Raw genomic sequence first — 23,165 nt, forward strand, 5'->3', positions numbered from 1 at the left:
GTTTACTTCCATGTTGTTAATTCATCAAATAGCAATGTCAAATGTAAATCAAGTCGATCACTAAAACAACAGTACCACCTTGAGAAAGAAATAACATGTATAATATGTATGTGTACACGCATATGGAATACTGATAAATCATCATTGTTGTTAATTCATTGTTGCACCGAAAATCAACGTGAAATAGTATTTCTTTGGATGAATATAGTACCAATTCCTCTTGTAATAAACAATGACATATATATCGTGTGATAGTAAACTTATATCAGAAGAAGAATCAGAATCAGCTTTATTGCCAGGTATGCTTACACATACAAGGAATTTGTCTTGGTGACAGGAGCTTCCAGTGCACAACAATAAAATACAGCAACAAAATAGAGATAATAATAAAATAAATAAAATAAAGTATATATAGAATACACAATAAGACAAAAAAAAAAAACACACACACACATATATATACACACACACACACACACACACACACAGAGTATATACACACAGTGCAAATACAAATCTGTTATATACAGTGCAAGAGAATGTAATGGGAGAAGAGGTTGGATGTGTTGGATAAATATAAAAAAAAGACTAAACTGTGTATTGCACATTAATTATTGCTCAGTGGGGCAGTTTTAACTGTTCATGAGATGGATAGCCTGAGGGAAAAAACTATTCCTGTGCCTGACGGTTCTGGTGCTCAGAGCTCTGTAGCATCGGCCAGAAGGCGACAGTTCAAAATGATAGTGGATATGGATATGAAATGGTCATAAAAATATAATTTATGGAAGTGCAAAAACGACACTATTACCAGTGTTGGGGGTAACGCAAAAAAAGTAATGTGCGTTACGTAATCAGATTACTTTTTTGAGTAATGAGTAAAGTAATGCAATATTTTTTATTTTAGACCTGAGTTACTTTTTAAATAAAGTAACGTGTTGTTTTGTACATCTCTACTGTCTCTGTATTGCGAGAAATCAGGAGTAAAAGTGTGCAAACTTCGGGGAGGAGACGTAGTGCATGATGGGCATTGTAGTTCTGTAGAGTGTGAGGCCAGAGACTATTTAGCAGATAGAGATGAGTCACTTCTATTTAAATGATTGGGAGAAATTGGAACGCCCATCCAAGAAGCTCTAGCACCCAACAGTCAATGGATGTAGAATGGAAGTCCCGCCTTACAGGTAAAAGAGCCAATCACCTAGATACAGACATTGCCTGTCAATCAACTCGCTAAGGCGCATGCGCATTTTGTGTTTTAGAGTAATATGAGGTCAACATTCGGTTGAGTGAAACATGGTTGATTACAGTGTTAATACACACTGCATTAAAAAAAATCAGTAAACGTGTTTAGGCAGAGGGATTATAAGACTAGTCTTCCACTGGACACGACATGATACACAGGGTGAAATACTCGCTCAATTCACTGACTGATGCAGCCGAACTGCTCCATGTTACAGCTCCCCGTAATTGGGAGAATGGGATGAGAAAAGCTGACTCTGGATCAGTGGCTCCAAGCAACGTTCTACATCGACTGTGTACGCAGAGGTTTCTACATTTTTGTTTTATAATAAACAAGTAGTTTGATTCATGAAACAAACAATTTTTATGACATTTTGTTAGCATTAAAAACAATTCCATTCAAGTTGTATCAACGTGCTTTTGAAGTTGTGGCGTCTGTATGCACCGTGGATCAACTCAAAACAAGCGTTCAGCCGTGTACTGAGATGACTTAAGTGAAAAATATTCATTTATTCATCAGACTTACTCCTTGAACATGTTAAGACTGGCATTCCCCGCTGAATTTTATCCTGACATTTGAAAAACATCTCAAGTTGACTCTGACATTGTTGATGGGCACAGCACATGATGACATATATGATGCAGGTTCAAGTGCTGGACTTTGTTGCTTTAGGTAAGACAGTAGTTATTCTTCATTATTCATGTTGAATGCCATGTTGATGGAAAAACAAATCTTGCATATTCATGTTATTGATTCATTATAATAAATATGATGTGAAGTCCTACTTTCTAAATATCTGTTTGTTTAGTATGTTGTTTTGACGAGTGTTGTACAGTAGCTAGTGTGACCTGTAATGTCTCTTGTATGCAAATCATGGCTTATTTGTATGGAATGCATAGCACAGCAGAAGAGAAAGTGGCTGTTAGAAAAAAGTAACGCAAAGGTAACACAAAAGTAAAGTAACGCTTTACTTCCCATATAAAATATATTTTTAATTAAGTTACTTTTTAAGGAGTAACGCAATATTCTAACGAGTTACTTTTAAAAGTAACGTTACCCAACATTGACTATTACATACATGGAGTCTCTAATGACCCTGTACAATTTTGGTACTTAAACCATTATAAAACTTCTTTTTCTTTTTTTTTTTTTTTTCCATGTGTGGGTGTTACACTATTTATAAGAGAGATTGAGGAATACTAAAGAGGTGTGGGCACAACTCCAAAAAAGGATGATTTACAGGGGGTGAAATCAGATACCGGGTCACTAAAGACCCGAGGTATGTGTTTAAGGGTTAATATACACCCTAAATTGTTACCTTAAGGAGTTATTTCTACCTGATGTAACCTTTAAACCTTTTTTTTTTTTTTTTGCTGGGTGTAACCTAATGTATTAAGGTTGATTTAGTGATGTTAAATAATATTTTTGACTTGAATCAAACCAGTTAATTTAGATGTTACCACATGAAGCACATTTCTTAGGTTACATTTTTTTGTGTGTGTGTTTGTGCAGCACTTATGTTCTGTTGACCATAGCGATTCATTTGATAATGTAATTGTTATACCATCCTCTTCAAGTATCTTAGGATGTCAGAAAAAGATACAGAGCTATTTTTATTTGTCTTTAGACACCAGGTGCATGAAAAAGAAGAATTTAACGTGCTGAAGACCCTCAATATCTTTTACCAGGCTGGAACCTCCAAGAACGGAAATTCTGTTTTTTACTATGTGACTCACAGGTAAGGCTTCCCGACACCTGACCGACTGGCACTAACTGATTGCTGTATGTCTGTAGTAAAAGAGTTTGAAAAACACACAGAAGTTCTTCTTTTCCAGAGTTTCATTTCTACTCCAAACAACAAAAATACAGGTCCATAGATTTACCTTTAAGTATGTTTATTATATTTTACAAGTTTGGCAATAAATTAAATTAGATTCTAACGTGAACTTTTCAGGGGAGTTGAACTACAAATGGCTTACCAATAAACTCTAAATATTAAGATGGTTTAGGGGAAACTTTTTAACATCACTAAAATTACATCACCTTTAAGCAAAATACTTTATACATCATAAGATCAGTAAAATCTATAAATTTTAAAACATTTCTAAAAGAGTCTCTGAAGAGAACCTGATTTGCTTTCTGAAGAATCTTGCATGTCCATGATTGTCTACTCTACGTACAAAGCAAAAGGGGTCCAGAAGGTGACCGGATTGCTGCTAGGTCACTGTATCATCTGTAGTAAGCCAAAGGGCATGAACAGGGACAGAAGTTTAAAACCGCCATTGATAGAGGAAGTGGAGCTGTTGTTGAAGAGGATGATGAAGTGATACTTGTTCTCTTCTGTGCTGTTGGTGGAGTTGGATGAAGTGGTGTTCTTCGTGTTCTGGGTTGCACTGTAAGTCGAATTGAATGACGTGGTACTGTTAATTTGTTGAATTATGCTGTCGGTGTCATTGAATAATGTGGCACTGTTCATGTTCTGGATTGTGCTGTCGATGGAGTTCATAGTGGTATTGTTCAGCTGCATACTGTTTGGTTTGGATTGATACTTATTACCCCATATTTGAACTGGAATCCAACTGGACATCAAAATCAGCAGCAACACATAGTGGTCCACTCTTAGAGCCATTTCTCTGATCTGAGAAAAATTCAAACTAAAATCATGTTAATACAGAAGTACAAGAGTTCTTTAGGTTTATATTTTGTAGCTAGCTCCACTAGGGATGGGTCACTATCGTCACTAGTTCGGATGACTAGGTTATTTAAATTTTTTCCTTCAAAGTTTGTATGATAAAACCCTCTCGGAAAGCGTTTTTAACTTCATCCCCTTTAAAGCACCACTGCTATAGCCTTAGCTGTTTAGCTGATTGCGCTCTTGAGCTAAAAACAGTGAGATGAGCCACAGCAGTCAAAAAAGCCAGTCTAGTGCGTTAGAAAAAGTGGAAAAACAGATTTGTAAAACGCAAATACGGCCCATATATTTTCAGACTGATGTCTTTAAAAATATGTCTCAAGACATCAAGGCATTCTGTTCCATTTCATTGTGGTCCATCTAGCTGATTTTGAACCCAAGAACATATTTTATGTAATCGTCCCCTAAGAAATGAACCCAATCAAGAGTCAGGTGTAAAAACCAGCTTAGTTTTTCAAGGTTTTCTTAAGACTCATTAGTCAACTAGTTGATTTTGAAATCATGTACATTAATTTTGCACATCCATAAGTTCTGCAGTGGTATCTAACACATGTAGGAAAAAATCATTATTTTGAGGCGTTTGCATTAAGACCAACTCATAAAATTCTCTATATAAGGGGTTTCCATTTTTGTTTTCGTCCACTGAACCCCTGTGAACCCCTTTAAGTTAAGTAACATTTTCAAAAAGTATTCCACAGGTACTTACATTCAGTGTTCCCAATAACTGATGCTGTTTGTTTAATCTCTGTGAGTGGTGATGTGCAGTCTCTCTTAACACATGCTGATGCTTTTAATAATGACACTTGCGTAAGCAGTCACGTGATTTTGACTTTTTGGAAAAGGAGAGTCAACAATGGAAAGATCATGCTGAAAAGATTTTCTTTTGTTTAACAAATGTTTTCTTTTGTTTTGCATGATGTATAATGATACCATTTGAAAGACAGACTTGAGTTTGAGGCATTCAGAAGTAATCTTTTGCAACACACTGGACCTCTCTTGACTCCTCATTTTGGAGCTGAGATATCTGTCCTTAAAAGAGTGTGAAATTAAAGTTGAGCCAAATTACATTAACAGGAAGTATGAGATGCTTTTGTGATGCTTTTGTTCACTTTTATTTTAGTTATTAACATTCATTTAAATTTGTATAGAAGAAACAACAAAGACTCATGCATTTAAATTAATATAATGGTTTTAAAAAAAACCTTTGCATTTGCTTATCTGAAATGCTGTGGCACTCATGTCATTTAAACATGTAAGTATATTAACCTACTTCCACTGTGAAACTGTTGTGTTGGTTTTTTTTAGTACATTTTATGTTTTCATGAGATGTTAATGAGATTAACAGCTGATTCACACATACTCTGTGCCATATTAACAGATTACCGCCTTCACATTGCGAGCGGGAGCCATGAGCTGTAGCATCCCAGTCGCAAGGCAGTTAGCGGATGGTTTCGGCATTCAACCTATTTTTGCTCTTTGGCTTATGCTGAACTCTGGGTATAGTAGAAAACTTAAATAATCTGGAGAATTTAGGAAACACGCAAAAGCAAATGAAAAATATTTGAACCAAACCTACAATGCACTACAATTTATAGGTCTGCATACAAACAAACACAAAATAACTAAACTTAGGAAATAATAAATAAATAAATTGCTATGTATACTGTATATACAGAGACAGACCAATGGTATTAAAATGAATGGGAGAAACTGAAACGCTGTAGTGAAGGAAGTCCCGTCTTACAGGTAAAAGTGCACATGCGCATTAGTTGAACCAGCTTGAAAAATAGCGTTTATTTTAGCATGTTCTGAGCTAAAGAAACACAATTTATGATACTATTATTTTCAGATTTTACTGCTGATTTTAAATATGTTCTTTGATCGTAATCATGACCTGTACTTATATTCTGCTTGTTTACATACAAATGGCTACCCAGCCTTTGGAGCATTCTAAAGATGGCCGCTGAGTGGACTGACTTGCCTTGAAAGGGGCTTTGAAATATAGGCTTTACATTATTACAAGTATGCTGATAAACAAGTGCACGTGACTGCCTGCTGTTGCTGTAGGAACTTGGAGAAAACTTTTTAATCTGAGCACAGCTGCAGCTCTGTCTCGCAGGAGACGTGTCCACTTTGAAAACCCAATGGGACAGAATTGCTCATGCCCTGCTCACGGAGTATGTGTGAATTAGCCGTAATAAAGGGTTCCCACAGTCATGGAAAACCTGGAAATATTAGAATTGTGATTTCCAGGCCTGGAAAAGTCAGAAGGTAGTGTCATGGAAAAGTAATGGAAAAGTAATGGAAATTTCTGTAGTGAATATGTCTACCCGATAAAAAAAAAAAGTATTTTAAATTGCTCTTTGTGAGTGCAATCTCTATACAGTTATTTTTAAAAATCCTCATCCAGTAATCACAAATTACTAAAAAAAGTCACAGAAATTCATTAATAAAAGTTATGGGAACCCTGCTAATAACAGAATATGCAGAACATGTTATTATTTTGTTAGTGTCTTTGAAAAGTTTGATGAAGCAGTTTTGTAGAAGGACCCCTTGACATTCTTGGACCCTTCAGAAGCCTTGTGTCATGGCTATTAGGAGGAGCATACAGGAAATTGTTGTGTAGAATGAGCTTGAAGCCCTTCCTGAGCTTGTGTTTCTACCAAGGTTTTGATTGGCCCTCTTCACACTCCGGGTTCGGAGAGTGGTGGTCCTGCGGGTGGTTGAGATCATGATCTCACTGCTGGTGAAGAAGTTGCCTGTCGTGACTGGGACATCTCTAGTTGCATGGATGTTTGGATAAGGAACCCTTGAAGTCAAGGTAAAGAAGAGATTGTGCCTGAAAGACTCTTGCTCTTCTGGGCTATGGGAGGCCGTTTGGTCAATCCCAGTGTGATGTGTGTTTAAGAGTGTCGGATCTGACCAGAAGTGTGTGGTGACTGCTTGTATGGATGGATAGCTTTGCTCTTCTGTTCCAAAGACATATGGGGATAGTGTGTAGGTGCCAAAGTGCCAGCTCTCCTTCCTGGAGAGGTGAGCTTCCCCACAGGTGTGCCAGGTGTGGCAAGGGCAGCCCAACACTCGGGCGGAAGTGTGTTTGGTCCATTCCAAAAGGTGGCTGACATTGGCCATTTCTTCGCAAGCCCAGGGGTTGTCTCCTAGAGAGATGAGCTTCAGACTTTGGAGATGCTCGAACGCCCCTTCACTGACAGTGGTGAAACGGTTTGCATGCAGGTAGAATCGAACCAACCTGGCTAGCCGGATCAACGACCCTGGCAGAATCTTAACCAGAGTGTTGTGAGAGAGATCCACCACCTCCAGGTTTTGGGGCATGTTGGTTGGTACAGTCCAGAACTTGTTGTGACTGAGATTGAGAGCCTTCAGGTTGGGCAGCGTGTTGTTGATGAAGACTACACGCTCCAGTTTGTTGATGGAGAGGTCCAGCACTCTGAGGTTCCAATGGTACGCTGTGTCATCCTTGTTTAATACATGCAGACGGTTCCCAGAGACATTGATTTCCCACAGTGCCCGAGGCAGTGAGGCTGGGAAGTAAAGAAGTCGGTTGTAGGAGATGTCCAGGATACGCAGGTGTGTGAAGGAGCTTAGGTGGTGGTCCAGGTCAGATAGCCGATTATGAGTCAAGTTGAGGGACTGAATGTTTCTCTGCAGGCCCATAGGTAGGTGTCGAAGTCCCCTCCAGGAACAGTCAACTGTCCGATGGCTCTCACTACAAGAGCAAACAGTGGGACATTCTGTGTATACTTCTGTACACATAAACTGCATTAAGAGTAGGCAGGGCAATACAGCAGACAAATGCATCTTCAGGGTGTTCCTGTGGACAACAGCGAGGCAGAAGAAATGTTTGAATGACTTGCGTCTCTAATAGCATTACATGACTCAACACAGTTCATTCACACACAAGTGAGTCTGAAAATTGGTGGGTCTGATTATAGCAAGTAATGAGTCTGAACTATAGTGAATCAAATTATAGAGGGAGTGGATGAGTCTGGATTATAATGATGATGAAAGTGAGTCTGATGACACAAGGTCTGATAACTTTGGCAAATCTGGGGCTGTATTCACAAAGAGTTTTATCTTACCACTAGGAGTTCTCCAAAGAGTTCCTAGCTAGGAGTTTTTGCTTAAAACCTATTCACAAAACTGCTAAAAGCAAGTTTTTGTAGGAAATCTTAAGATAAGAGTAAGGCGGATTTGAACTGGTTGCTATGGATGACGCCATGTTTTATTAGCGCTCTCTTTTAAATCGCCCCAAGAGATTGGTAGACAGGGAACTGCTATTTGTCAGCTAAAACAGACAATGATATACAGGTGCATCTCAATAAATTAGAATGTCGTGGAAAATTTCATTTATTTCAGTAATTCAACTCAAATTGTGAAACTCGTGTATTAAATAAATTCAATGCACACAGACTGAAGTAGTTTAAGTCTTTGGTTCTTTTAATTGTGATGATTTTGGCTCACATTTAACAAAAACCCACCAATTCACTATCTCAAAAAATTAGAATATGGTGACATGCCAATCAGCTAATCAACTCAAAACACCTGCAAAGGTTTCCTGAGCCTTCAAAATGGTCTCTCAGTTTGGTTCACTAGGCTACACAATCATGGGGAAGACTGCTGATCTGACAGTTGTCCAGAAGACAATCACTGACACCCTTCACAAGGAGGGTAAGCCACAAACATTCATTGCCAAAGAAGCTGGCTGTTCACAGAGTGCTGTATCCAAGCATGTTAACAGAAAGTTGAGTGGAAGGAAAAAGTGTGGAAGAAAAAGATGCACAACCAACCGAGAGAACCGCAGCCTTATGATTGTCAAGCAAAATCGATTCAAGAATTTGGGTGAACTTCACAAGGAATGGACTGAGGCTGGGGTCAAGGCATCAAGAGCCACCACACACAGACATGTCAAGGAATTTGGCTACAGTTGTTGTATTCCTCTTGTTAAGCCACTCCTGAACCACAGACAACGTCAGAGGCGTCTTACCTGGGCTAAGGAGAAGAAGAACTGGACTGTTGCCCAGTGGTCCAAAGTCCTCTTTTCAGATGAGAGCAAGTTTTGTATTTCATTTTGAAACCAAGGTCCTAGAGTCTGGAGGAAGGGTGGAGAAGATCATAGCCCAAGTTGCTTGAAGTCCAGTGTTAAGTTTCCACAGTCTGTGATGATTTGGGGTGCAATGTCATCTGCTGGTGTTGGTCCATTGTATTTTTTGAAAACCAAAGTCACTGCACCCGTTTACCAAGAAATTTTGGAGCACTTCATGCTTCCTTCTGCTGACCAGCTTTTTAAAGATGCTGATTTCATTTTCCAGCAGGATTTGGCACCTGCCCACACTGCCAAAAGCACCAAAAGTTGGTTAAATGACCATGGTGTTGGTGTGCTTGACTGGCCAGCAAACTCACCAGACCTGAACCCCATAGAGAATCTATGGGGTATTGTCAAGAAGGAAAATGAGAAACAAGAGACCAAAAATGCAGATGAGCTGAAGGCCACTGTCAAAGAAACCTGGGCTTCCATACCACCTCAGCAGTGCCACAAACTGATCACCTCCATGCCACGCCAAATTGTGGCAGTAATTAAAGCAAAAGGAGCCCCTACCAAGTATTGAGTACATATACAGTAAATGAACATACTTTCCAGAAGGCCAACAATTCACTAAAAATGTTTTTTTTATTGGTCTTATGATGTATTCTAATTTTTTGAGATAGTGAATTGGTGGGTTTTTGTTAAATGTGAGCCAAAATCATCACAATTAAAAGAACCAAAGACTTAAACTACTTCAGTCTGTGTGCATTGAATTTATTTAATACACGAGTTTCACAATTTGAGTTGAATTACTGAAATAAATGAACTTTTGCATGACATTCTAATTTATTGAGATGCACCTGTATATATATATATATATATATATATATATATATATATATATATATATATATATATATATATTATACAGTATATGGATGGATGGATGGATAGATTGATGTTTTTTTCAGTTGATGAACATTTCTTCATCCAGTGTTAACATAATGAAATGAGCGTGCGTTCCGTCAACAGTATCAAAACACTGGTTAGCCCAGCGATTGCTGCGATTCCTTGTGAATGCCCCCTTTTTTCTCTCAAGCGAGCATGCATCCACAGGAAAAAATGCGCTATGAATTGTTGGACGATGTGTGGTCTGGAGAGGGCATATTATTTATAGTTTGATAGATTATTTTACTGATGGATGACAGAAATTCCCAATTCATCCGCGCTGCACAGTTTCCTTTTGATGTTGCCAGGGAATGCAGAGTTGTCAACCTTTATTTCTGGTGTAATTGGTTTGTTTCAGTTTGTGGGAGAGGTACCTGCATCTCTAACTAAGTTTACAATAATGAAAACACCTTCATGATTCAGGCAATACCTTTTTATATTAATGTCAACATTATAATATTTATAATATTACATTATTTAAATACATAGACTCAATTGTAATTCAGGCAATACCTCTTTAAACGGTCAATGTCATAATAATTTTCTAATAAATTGTTTTTAATGTGGATTGACAACAGCAGCCATGCTTCAGATCGTTTGTGAGTCACTCTTAGGGAGTCCTCAGGACGACTTCTAAGCTGTCGTGGGTTTAAGAGCTACTTTTAGCATTAAAATGCTTCATGAATTACTCTTAGATGAACATTTTATGAGTCCTAAAATTAGGAGTGTCATGGCCCAAATTTTTAAGCGTTTGTAACAGGTAAAGTACGGGCAAGGAGTAGGCGGGAACTGGCTGAACATTCAACAAACTTTTAATGCATAAGTGAACTTAAAGCAAAGTAAAACATAACGACACAGACACGCATGCAATGTGGCCACGTGTGTCTCTCTCTCTCAAACTGGCGTCTCCAGCTGCCCCTTATCTCGCTTTCCCGCTGATCAGCTGATTCAGCGCCGGCAGTGCTCCATCACGGCCCGGCTACGCCCTCCTCCTCGTCACACTCTGATTCAGGCCGGGGCGCCACCCCCATCTTCGTGGGGGAGATGCTGCCCTTCCGGCCGTCGTGTGACCCACCCCGCCTCCTGTGAACCTGGGGGGAGACACAAGGGGAGGTGTGGGGAGAAGGAAAGGGCGAGCAGAAACACAGAGAGAGAGAGAGGAGAGAGAGAAGAACTTGCTCTCCGGCTCCCAGATGCGCTGTCACCCGGTCCTCAACTGCTCCTCCACCCTCTGGCGGACGCTGGGGAGCTCGCACCTCCCCCGGCGGACGGCAGCGAGTCCTCTGGCCTCCCCCGGCAGACGGCAGCGAGTCTTCTGGCCCCTGGTGGACGGAACTGCTCCTCTCCTTCTCGGCAGACGGCCGTGGTTCCTCGGCGAGCAGTGACCCCTCCGTCCCCAGGCAGATGGCCATGGCTGCTCTCTTGGCAGATGGCAGCGGCGAGGACTCCGCGACAGCGCATCCCTCCTCCTTCCCAGGTTTCGGCACCACTGTAACAGGTAAAGGACGGGCAAGGAGTTGGCGGGAACCGGCTGAACAGTCAACATAAACTTTGAATGCATAAGTGAACTTAAAACAACATAAAACATAAGGACACAGACACACATGCAATGCGGCCACTTGCGTCTCACTCTCTCAAACCGGCGTCTCCAGCTGCCCCTTATCTCGCTCTCCTGCTGATCAGCTGATTCAGCGCTGGCCGTGCTCCATCACGGCCCGGCCACGCCACGCCCTCCTCCTCGTCACAGAGTTGCTCCTAAATTTCAGCGTTAGGAGCTACTTTTAGCCTTAATTTTTGTGAATATGGGCCCTGGTTATTGAAAGTGAGTGAGTCTGTTTGTAATGATTATGATAGTGTTGACAGTGGTTATAGTGATGATGACACCTAGTCTAATTATAGTAGGTTAGTAGGTGATAGTAGGTTGCAGTGTGCCTGAATTTTTTATTTATTTATTTATTTTATTATTATTATTTGTATTTGGATGTTGTGCATTTGAAATATGTCACATTTGTTCTGCTTCTTGTTGGGCATTGTGAGGTTGGTCAGATATTCACTATCAGTATTACACACACGCACACACAGCAGAAATGTGGTATTTCTTTGTGCAGAATCTCTGCAGATCTGCATGCACCTAATTCTGCAGGACTTTATTCTCTAAGCATGTGTTTAGAAAAAACACACTTGTGCTAAATCAAATGCTTGTGTGTCATGCCACAAAACAAGAAGATAGATCTATGTGAATGTTTGTGCTTTTCTCAGGTAAGCCATGCTGCATTGTGAATTACTTACCTTATCCTTGGCATGACTCTGTGCTCTTTTTTTTCCTGGCTTCTTTGTTGTTTAATTTCTTTCCATTTCTCCTTTCTTTCTCTTCAGTCTGCAGATTAGTGCAGTTCTGATCTAGTTTTCTGTGGTTCTGTTTCCTGACTTTTACTGCAGTATTATCCAGATCTCTTCTCTCTCTGTGCAGGTGCCTCTCTGGGATCACTCTGATAGTGGAGGCGAGAGGGGCAGGGAGGGAGGGGGGGTGTAGTAGAGTTAATTCTGCCCTTGTACAGAGAGAGAGAGCGATAGGAAGTGCTGACTCTTTTTTTTTTTTTTTTTTTTCCTCTTTAGGATTCCCTCATTCAGCATCCATTTCCTCTGCTTTCACCCCTCTTTTTTTCTTTCATTCTTTCTTTCTCTAGCCTTCCAGTTCTCAAAAAAAAAATATATTTTTTAAATTTTTTTCACTGTAAAAAAAAAAAAAAAAAAAAAATGACTAGTAAGATTTACTTAATTGTTATTTTGCACGTTTTTGCACACTGTTTTTCTAAGTAAATCTTAATGGTATAAAATTATGTAAAATTTATTTAAATTCATAGCATAATATTTATTAAAGTGAGTAAATTTAACTTAAACATGTTAATAAATACAGTAACTTTAATCTTTTGATCATGAACGGGTAATTTTGAGTAGAAATTTAACTTTAGACTGCACAAAGCAAGAAGTTACCAAACATAAAAAAAAAATTGTACAATAAAAATGGTGTAAATAAACCTGCAAACAGTGAAACTATGCAAGCTCATTAATTATTCAAGCCCAGTGCATGCTGGGAACACCAGCTTCAGAAAGTAAAATTTAGTTATTCTATTTACCAGTCAAATTTACACAAATTAGCAAATAAATATGACAAGGTTTTTTACTTTAGGATTGATAAATGATGACACATTTTATAGATAACTGTCAGTCATAAATAATACTTGATTATAAGCTAGAGCAGTGGTTCCTAACCCTGTTCCTGGAGGCCCCCCAACACTGCACATTTTTTCTATCTCCCTATTTGACACACCCAATTCAGGTCTTGGAGTCTCCACTAATGAGCTGATGAGTTGAATCAGGTGTGTTTGATAAGGGAGATATCCAAAATTTGTAGTGTTGGGGGGCCTCCAGGAACAGAGTTGGAAAACACTGAGCTAGAGCATTAATTTTTACATTTGAATGTAGAATTTACTTAATATTTTCATGTTCTATCTTAAACTAAATTAGTCAATTTAGAAAGTACTTGATCTTTTCTGCTGTGTTTACCTCACCACAATATTTATTTATTTTTATTTTTTTTTGTGTTGTTTATATTTGTAGCTGTTGTAGTTGTGGATGCCTGGGATGGACATGTGATGAAGAATATAAATTCCAGCTGCGGGATAAACTCTTCTGAACTTAAATATGAACGCATATATCACCTATTACCATGAAATCTGTTCCTAATTTAAGGTGCAGTGTGTTATTTTTTTGAATTTAAAATACTTTCTCTAATCCTAGTTTAAAGGGATAGTTCCCCCCAAAATAAAAATTGTCATTTATTCACCCTTGTATTGTTCCAAACCTGTATGAATTTCTTTCTTCCATGAAACACGAGATGTTAGACAGAATGACAACCTTAGTCACAATTCACTTTCTTAGTATGACAAAAATATGGAATGAAAGTGAATGGTGACTGAGGTTAAAAGTGTAAAAGCTGTGGCACTAGCAAAACATTGCTCTGTTAGTTTGAGCATCCTGACCAGCCCAATGCAGTAGCATTGGGTGGAACTATCTGTCTGTCGACCAATGAAGGACTAGCAGTGTTCGGAAACCTTAAAAAAAATCAATGGCATTCTGAGATGATATTCTTCTCACCACAATTGTACAGAGCGGTTATCTGAGTTACCGTAGACTTTGTCAGTTCAAACCAGTCTGGCCATTCTCTGTTGACCTCTGTTGACCTCTCTCATCAGCAAGGTATTCAGGCCACAGAACTGCCGCTCACTGGATGTTTTTTGTTTTTGGCACCATTCTGAGTAAATTCTAGAGACTGTTGTGTGTGAAAATCCCAGAAGATCAGCAGTTACAGAAATACTCGTACCAACCCATCTGGCACCAACAATCATGCCATGGTCCAAATCACTGAGATCAAATTTTTTCCCCATTCTGATGGTTGGTGTATACATTAACCTGAAGCTCCTGACCCATATCTGCCTGATTTTATGCACTGCACTGCTGCCACACAACTGGCTAATTAGATAATCGCATGGATGATTGTTGGTGCCAGACGGGTTGGTTTGAGTATTAACTGCTGAGCTCCTGGGATTTTCACACACAACAGTCTCTAGAATTTACTCCGAATGGTACCAAAAACAAAAAACATCCAGTGAGTGGCAGTTCTGCGGACGGAAATGCCTTGTTGATGAGAGAGGTCAACAGAGAATGGCCAGACTGGTTCGAACTGACAAAGTCTACGGTAACTCAGATAACCACTCTGTACAATTGTGGTGAGAAGAATATCATCTCAGAATGCTATTCTGAGATGCAGGTTGGCGCAGTTTTGGCGGCACGAGGGGGACCTAAACAATATTAGGCAGGTGGATTTAATGTTGTGGCTGATCGGTGTATGTGTGTTCTGAACAAAAAAGTGCTGGTACAGAACTCTGAAAACCTTTTCACTGCCACTCTCCATCTCTCTTTCTCTTCCTCTTTCTCAATTGCTTCATTCTTTCAAAGCCTGCTAATGCTGCCAGTAATGACACATCCGCTGCCTACTAATGTAGCTTTGCTCTGTGTGTGTGTGTGTGTGTGTGTGTGTGTGTGTGTGTGTGTGTGTCAGTAGATGAAGTTGTTTTTTTGTGTACAACAAAAATTGCTTATGCATAGTCAAACAGCTCAGCTCAATCCATCTGCACTCAGCTCTTATTTTACATGCGCTGTCCAGTTTATTCCCTTAGTTCATTGATCTGTTCATCTTACACCACACAAACACAGATCCCAGAAACATTTAAACTGATTCTTTGCCATCTGTTCTAGTGGACCGGTGTATGGTGTTTTTGTTTTTGTGTGTTAACCATGCAGTTCTGAACAAGAAAGGAAAGTCAGCCGGATGCCTGTTTGAGAAAGCAGTTCACTGCTGCATGAATTATGGGGCCATTCACAACGAACACATGTCCATCTATGGTGTTTTTTTAAATCTTTTCTATGTAAACATGCATTAGATGGTCATCTTTGACCACACCGCATCTCGCTCAAGAACACTACGTTTTTAAAATGCTGTGTCAAGTAAAAATAAAAATACTTAAACTTTTTAAAAACACGTCTTGAAACACCTGAGTTCTGTCCTATTTATTGCGCTGCATCTTGCAGAATGCGTTCGGTATGAACAGGCCCTTACTGTATATGACACATTATGAAACCAACTTTTGTGGGAATTTTGACAATTTGACAGCCAGAGTTTTTTGCTTGTTGTTTTTAATTAATCAGATTATAATTACTCAAAATATAATTTCATAATCAAAGCTATTTAAAAAGTACATTGTAATGGCTTAAAAAGTATATCCATCGGATAGTTCTTTGGATACAATATAATATTTATAAGTTGCGTTTGTAAAAGTCATTTTATAGGTTCAGTGTTTGCCTATGCAAGACATGGAGGTATTGTCTGCCAGGTTGTTACCTTGTAGTATTTGTTAATTCAGAGTTTGTTTAGTTCAGAAAGCTGTCAAATTGATGATTAGTATTAGAACGTTGTGACATCCATGTTGTTTTGATCCTCAGCATCTTATATGAGGTTTTCATTTTGTTGCTGGAGGCCAATACTCTCACAAACATCACTATTTTTTAGTTTTCTCTTATGCGTATTCCCCTCCAACATCTCCGCTGAAGAGTGTGAACTTTATCTACTGTTCTGCGGGAGTGAGACTGAATGATACATTCCCCATTGGAGAGGGGGACCTGCCACCCACATGTTTCTCCAGTGCCGGGCTTGCCATCTCCTCCATAATACCAGAACCACAATTACAATTAAAAACAGCAAAACAAGGCACCCAAGAGTGGAGAGGAATTCAAATTCATCTCCACTGGTCTCCACGTCGTGTTCATTTAAGGGATTGGCTGGTTTGTGTGTTGGGACCATTGGTTGAAAAAGTAATATCTTGGGATTTCTTGAGACAGTTTTGAGTTTTGACAATGTGGTGACTAGTTGTAACTTTGAGAGTCGTCATATTCTGTTTGTGTCCCTTCGTGATTTCAGGTGATTTGTCAGTGTCACTTTGCAAATCATTAATGCTCTGCTGTTTCAGTAAGGTTAAAATTGGATCGTTTTGTTGTTATTGAAGATAGAATGATTGTCTTAGAATCCTCATCCTGTCTCAAAACATATGTTGTAGGAATGTGTTTTTCTGAAGGTTTTGGACATTGTGATCTTATCTGTGATGGCTGGAATCGTTTGGGAAGATCGCAGACCAATTGTGGGACCTTGAGTTGACGCTTTCTTCAATAGCTGGTAACTTGTATGGAGCACTATCATTCTGCCTGTAGCCCTGTTGTTTGGATGACAGGGATTGAATAAGTGCTTGTTTTTTGACTGACTGGGCTGTATTTGGTAGTAGGTAACTGAACTGAAATATTCTGGCTGGTGCAACAGATGATGTGGAAACCTGTAAACTAATAGCCTTTGGCACAGAAGTGTCTCATGGTCTATTTAAGTCAAATGTAGGATCCTCCTTCAAGGTTGGATGTGTTGATATGGAAGATGTTTTGCTGCCTACTTATGAATAATTTATTAATATGCTAGGTTTCACTGTCATAAATGGTTGTATGTAACATTTTGCTATACTGATCAGTGTGTTTATTTAAATTCGTGGATGTGTAGGCTCTGCTGTCTGGGTTTGTGATGTTCTGACTTGGATATGGGTTCAGTAGCAGTGGCTTCTAGAATTGGTATCTCTGCTGTTGGAAAAAGTGAAGTGGGGTCTTGAGTTTGTTGTACCATCAAGAGTTGGGTGGGTTTCACTTCATGCAACTATACAGAAGGTGTGTGTGGGTTGGGAGCTTGAATTTCAATTCTTGATGATATCAAGGTGGGTTCTTCAGTCCTTGTAAGTAGAGCATGTTTTGAAACTCCCTGGACACTCACTGGCTTGACCAGTGTGGTTTTTGGAAGTGAAGTGAGTTCTAGGTTGTGTGGGTATATGGCAGTCTGTAGGGAAGTACTCTGTGAAATTCTCTGTTTTGCGGCCAGCTTTGGGAGAGGGACTCATGTAGACATGTGTGAAGTAGGTTCTAGAATGTCTTTCTCGGCTCTTGATGTAAATGGAGTAGATCCTAGGGTGAGCTGCTCGAAGATTTGACTGAGCTCTTGATTGTTTGAGTAGCTGTGGTGCTCCCGATTGAGTGGGGAAAGACGCCACAGAGTCGTATGTAGAAGTTGTACCAGTGGAACCAGTGCTTTGTTCATGTGTGGTAGCTGAAGAGAGTTCCTCTGCTGCTTTGTAGAGGTTAGGATTTGATGCAAATCTACAACTCCAATTCCAAAAAAGTTGTGACAGTATGAAAAATGCTAATGTAACAAAAGAAGTGATTTGAAAATTATATTCACCCTTTGCTATATTGAAAATGGTTTTACTTTGTGAATTTCATTTTATTTTATTTTTTTAAATGTACAGTAATTTCAAATCAGATGATTGCAGCACGCTTGAGACGGGCAATTTAAGACTAACAACAATTTGACGAGTTGAAATAAGGCGATGTGAAACAGGAGATGTTAAACAGGTGAGGAAATTGTGTCATAGTACTGTATACTGTATAAGGAGCCTCCTAAAACAGCCTAGTCCTTCAAGAGCAAGGATCGTTCAAGATTTGTCAATTTGCCAACAGATGCTTCAACAAATAATCCAGCACTTTGAGAACAATGTTCCCCAAAGACAAATTGGAAGGATTTTGGGCATTTCACCCAAATGCGTAAAGGGCAAGACGAAAACCATTTCTGAATGCACATGATTTCTGATCCCTCAGATGTCACTGTCTTAAAAAACGGCATTCATCTGTAATGGATATCATGAACATGGGCTTGGGATTACTTTAGTAAACCTTTGTTAGTCAACACCACTAGCCGCTGCATCCACAGATGCAAGTTAAGACTTTATTATGCAAAGCAGAAGCCATACATCAGCACTGTCCAGAAGTGCTGCCAACTTCTCTGGGCTCGGTCTCATCTTAGATGGAAAGTAGAACAGTGGAACTTTTTTTTTTTTTTTTTTATCTGAAGAGTTCACAAAAAGTTTTTGAAAAACAAAGTCTTGTGTTATCCAGGCCAAAGAGGAAAAGGGCCATCAAAGCTGTTAATAGCGTTAGGTCCAAAAGCCAGTGTCTGTATGGACCATGGGTGTGTCAGTGCCCATGGCATAGGTAACTCACACATCTGTGAGAACACCATGAATGCAGAGCAACATATAATGCCCTCCAGCACCGTCTTTTCCAGGGACGTCCCTGCATTTTCCAGCAGGACAACTTCAAACCACATACTGCTCAGATTTCAAGTGCAAGGCTGTGGAAGCAGAGAGTGTGGGTGCTAGATTGGCCTGCCTGCAGTCCTGTCCATCTCCACTTGAGAATGTGTTGCGCATTATGAAGCACACCATACAGCAACGAAGACCCCGTACAATTGTGTAGCTAAAGACCTACATAATGGATGAATGGGGGGAAAATTTCACTTTCTAAACTTAACAAACTTGTGTCTTCAGTGCCCAAATTCTTAATAAGTGTTATTAGAAGAAAAGGTGATGTTTCAAAGTAGTAAACACTCGACTGTCCCAACTTGTTTGGAGCGTGTTGCAGTCATCTGTTTTGAAATTACTGTACATTTTTAAAAAAAATAAAAAAATGAAATTCACAGAGTAAATCATCATAAAATGTGTAGTTGTAGTGCTTTCAATATAGCAAAGGGTGAATATAATTTACAAGTCACTCATTTTTGGAGGTCATGTGACGCCATGCGAGGAGCGGACGTGTGAACAGCGAGCACTGCGCATTTTGCTAGTTTTATTACTATGTGTGTTATAAACCGGTGAGATTCGATACACCCTGATTCTTAACTGTTCTTGAAAGACAATATGTCAAAATTCAAAATCCTCAGGCTCTGGAGACATTAAAAGGCACTTGCGTGCTGCCGCTGATTCCCCTCAGCGGCAGGCTGAAAACCCTGGACTCGATTCGGACGGTGAACTGAAAGAAATCCAGCTTGAATTGATGAATGTGTCGGCAATGCTGGCAAAGGTTGTTGTAGACTTGGAGGATCTCACTCTGATACGTCGATTGATTACTTCCATGGATGATTACAAGATTGTTGGATGTCGAGAAACGGATCGATTTTCTGGAGTCATCGGAGAGGGAATTAGCTGCTAATCCGCTAGCGACCAAAGTAGATTTGGAACGTGTCTAGGGAAAAACTGGAGGATTTGGAGAATCGCAATCGATGAAACAACGTCCGAATTGTTGGAATTCCTGAGCATGAAGAAGGCAGAGATATGGTGAAATTCCTAGACGGGCTCTTCCCGAGTCTGCTCGACAGAAAAGGTCATAAGCTGGAAATCGAGCGAGCTCACAGAGTCCCGGCTCGGAGATCTGCTAAGGGAGACGATCAGTCCTGGCCAAATTTCTGAGATCATCCAATAAAGATCTTTTGTTACGTGAAGCGAGGAGTAAAAGAAGGCTTTCTTGGAAGAATCACAGCATTTTTTGGTTCCCAGACTTTGCGTATTCGACTAGAGAAACGTGATTGATTCAAGGAATGCAAGAATCTCTTACATCAACGGAAGATCGCTTTTGCACTTATGTTTCTGGCCAAACTGATAATAGATACTAAGGATGGCCATAGAGAATTTACATGCCCACAGCAAGCATTATCCTACAAAAAGACATGTTGAGTAAGTGAGTAAGCCATTTGATTTTCATGTTGCCGTCTATTGGACCTGTCTCGCTGAACATATACTCGACTCCCCAAGGAAACTTTATTTTATGATTGAACAATAAATCTGATAATAAGACTACGATGTGTAATCTATAACTATGGAACGGTTTTATGTGAATGGACTAAGTAATTACTAAGTATTCATTTAGCAGAGACTTTTATCAAAAGTCCTGAGAATTAGCACCAAACCACCCTTATGATATATGAGCCCTTCCATACTGTATATCTATTAGGGCTGCCCCCTGATAATCGACCAAAAGGTTAGTCGATGAGAAGAGTCTTGGTCGACCAAGTTTTGATTGCATTCTCTACCGGTCGGGTATATATATATATATATATATATATATATATATATATATATATATATATATATATATATATATATATATATACAGGTGCATCTCAATAAATTAGAATGTCGTGGAAAAGTTCATTTATTTCAGAAATTCAACTCAAATTGTGAAACTCGTGTATTAAATAAATTCAGTGCACACAGACTGAAGTAGTTTAAGTCTTTGGTTCTTTTAATTGTGACAATTTTGGCTCACATTTAACAAAAACCCACCAATTCACTATCTCAAAAAATTAGAATACATCATAAGACCAATAAAAAAAACATTTTTAGTGAATTGTTGGCCTTCTGGAAAGTATGTTCATTTACTGTACATGTACTCAATACTTGGTAGGGGCTCCTTTTGCTTTAATTACTGCCTCAATTCGGCTTGGCATGGAGGTGATCAGTTTGTGGCACTGCTGAGGTGGTATGGAAGCCCAGGTTTCTTTGACAGTGGCCTTCAGCTCATCTGCATTTTTTGGTCTCTTGTTTCTCATTTTCCTCTTGACAATACCCCATAGATTCTCTATGGGGTTCAGGTCTGGTGAGTTTGCTGGCCAGTCAAGCACACCAACATCATGGTCATTTAACCAACTTTTGGTGCTTTTGGCAGTGTGGGCAGGTGCCAAATCCTGCTGGAAAATGAAATCAGCATCTTTAAAAAGCTGGTCAGCAGAAGGAAGCATGAAGTGCTCCAAAATTTCTTGGTAAACAGGTGCAGTGACTTTGGTTTTCAAAAAACACAATGGACCAACACCAGCAGATGACATTGCACCCCAAATCATCACAGACTGTGGAAACTTAACACTGGACTTCAAGCAACTTGGGCTATGAGCTTCTCCACCCTTCCTCCAGACTCTAGGACCTTGGTTTCCAAATGAAATACAAAACTTGCTCTCATCTGAAAAGAGGACTTTGGACCACTGGGCAACAGTCCAGTTCTTCTTCTCCTTAGCCCAGGTAAGACGCCTCTGACGTTGTCTGTGGTTCAGGAGTGGCTTAACAAGAGGAATACGACAACTGTAGCCAAATTCCTTGACACGTCTGTGTGTGGTGGCTCTTGATGCCTTGACCCCAGCCTCAGTCCATTCCTTGTGAAGTTCACCCAAATTCTTGAATCGATTTTGCTTGACAATCATAAGGCTGCGGTTCTCTCGGTTGGTTGTGCATCTTTTTCTTCCACACTTTTTCCTTCCACTCAACTTTCTGTTAACATGCTTGGATACAGCACTCTGTGAACAGCCAGCTTCTTTGGCAATGAATGTTTGTGGCTTACCCTCCTTGTGAAGGGTGTCAATGATTGTCTTCTGGACAACTGTCAGATCAGCAGTCTTCCCCATGATTGTGTAGCCTAGTGAACCAAACTGAGAGACCATTTTGAAGGCTCAGGAAAACTTTGCAGGTGTTTTGAGTTGATTAGCTGATTGGCATGTCACCATATTCTAATTTTTTGAGATAGTGAATTGGTGGGTTTTTGTTAAATGTGAGCCAAAATCGTCACAATTAAAAGAACCAAAGACTTAAACTACTTCAGTCTGTGTGCATTGAATTTATTTAATACACGAGTTTCACAATTTGAGTTGAATTACTGAAATAAATGAACTTTTCCACGACATTCTAATTTATTGAGATGCACCTGTGTATATATATATATATATATATATATATATATATATATATATATATATATATATATATATATATATATATATATATATATATACACACACACACACACACACACACAGGTATGCAAACTTTTGAGCACAACTGTATGAAGAAGGGAACAAAACGAATTTATTCACACACATGATGTATTTTCCCGGACAACTAAATACCCGACCGGTAGAGAATGCACAGATGAAGTAGGTTCTTTGCCAGAGAAATGGTGCCCTTCACAACTGTTGTAAAGCCATCTTTCAAAAGGTTGAACAACACACATTTTAATTGCTTAGTTTTTTTCCAGTTTCATTTGAATTTTTAGTTAAAATAAATAAAAAATAAAGTTCAAAGTTTGAAATCAAGGTGTCTTGCTTTATTGTGTAGGCTTAACCCTAACCCTGCTTAACAACAGTTACCCCATAGTACCACCTAGCGTTCAACCAGCGGTAATACCCGTACCGAAAATACTTTTTTTTTTTTTTTTTTTTCTGCGACAACCGACCAATCAAAACTTGGTCGACCAAGACTCTTCTCATCGACTAACCTTTTGGTCGATTATCAGGGGGCAGCCCTAATAGATATACAGTATGGAAGGGCTCATAATTCATAAGGGTGGTTTGGTGCTAATTCTCAGGACTTTTGATAAAAGTCTCTGCTAAATGAATACTTAGTAATTACTTTGTCCATTCACATAAAACCGTTCCATAGTTATAGATTACACATCGTAGTCTTATTATCAGATTTATTGTTCAATCATAATAATTGTAAAAATATATCATTTTAAATTTAAATATACAAGTTATAAATATGTACATTTAATTTATACATACACTTGTATAAATATATTTCAGTGCATTTATATTTAATATGTTTGATTATTCTTATTTAAAAAAAATTCACATTGATCAATGTTGAAAATCCTACAGTGAAGCATCATAAATTCTCTCCGTTCATCATCTCTTGGTATTATATTTAATCTGTAAACTTGGCTAT

General features: G+C 39.1%; 1 protein-coding gene and 1 pseudogene across 1 annotated transcript; one reads left to right on the plus strand and one right to left on the minus strand.

The window, feature by feature from the left end:
* The window catches only part of LOC127433568 (neurofibromin-like), a 57,278-nt pseudogene that overhangs the window by 15,516 nt on the left and 18,597 nt on the right, over positions 1 to 23,165 (plus strand).
* LOC127434037 (oligodendrocyte-myelin glycoprotein-like) lies at positions 5,108 to 12,390 on the minus strand. Its single transcript, XM_051686471.1, has 2 exons — positions 12,211 to 12,390; positions 5,108 to 7,761 (listed from the first exon to the last, which is right to left on the minus strand). The coding sequence occupies exons 1-2, from the start codon at positions 12,222 to 12,224 to the stop codon at positions 6,501 to 6,503; spliced, it is 1,275 nt and encodes a 424-aa protein (XP_051542431.1). The 5' UTR covers positions 12,225 to 12,390; the 3' UTR covers positions 5,108 to 6,500.

This window comes from Myxocyprinus asiaticus, chromosome 43 (assembly GCF_019703515.2).
Source record: "Myxocyprinus asiaticus isolate MX2 ecotype Aquarium Trade chromosome 43, UBuf_Myxa_2, whole genome shotgun sequence".
NCBI classification, from domain to species: domain Eukaryota; kingdom Metazoa; phylum Chordata; class Actinopteri; order Cypriniformes; family Catostomidae; genus Myxocyprinus; species Myxocyprinus asiaticus.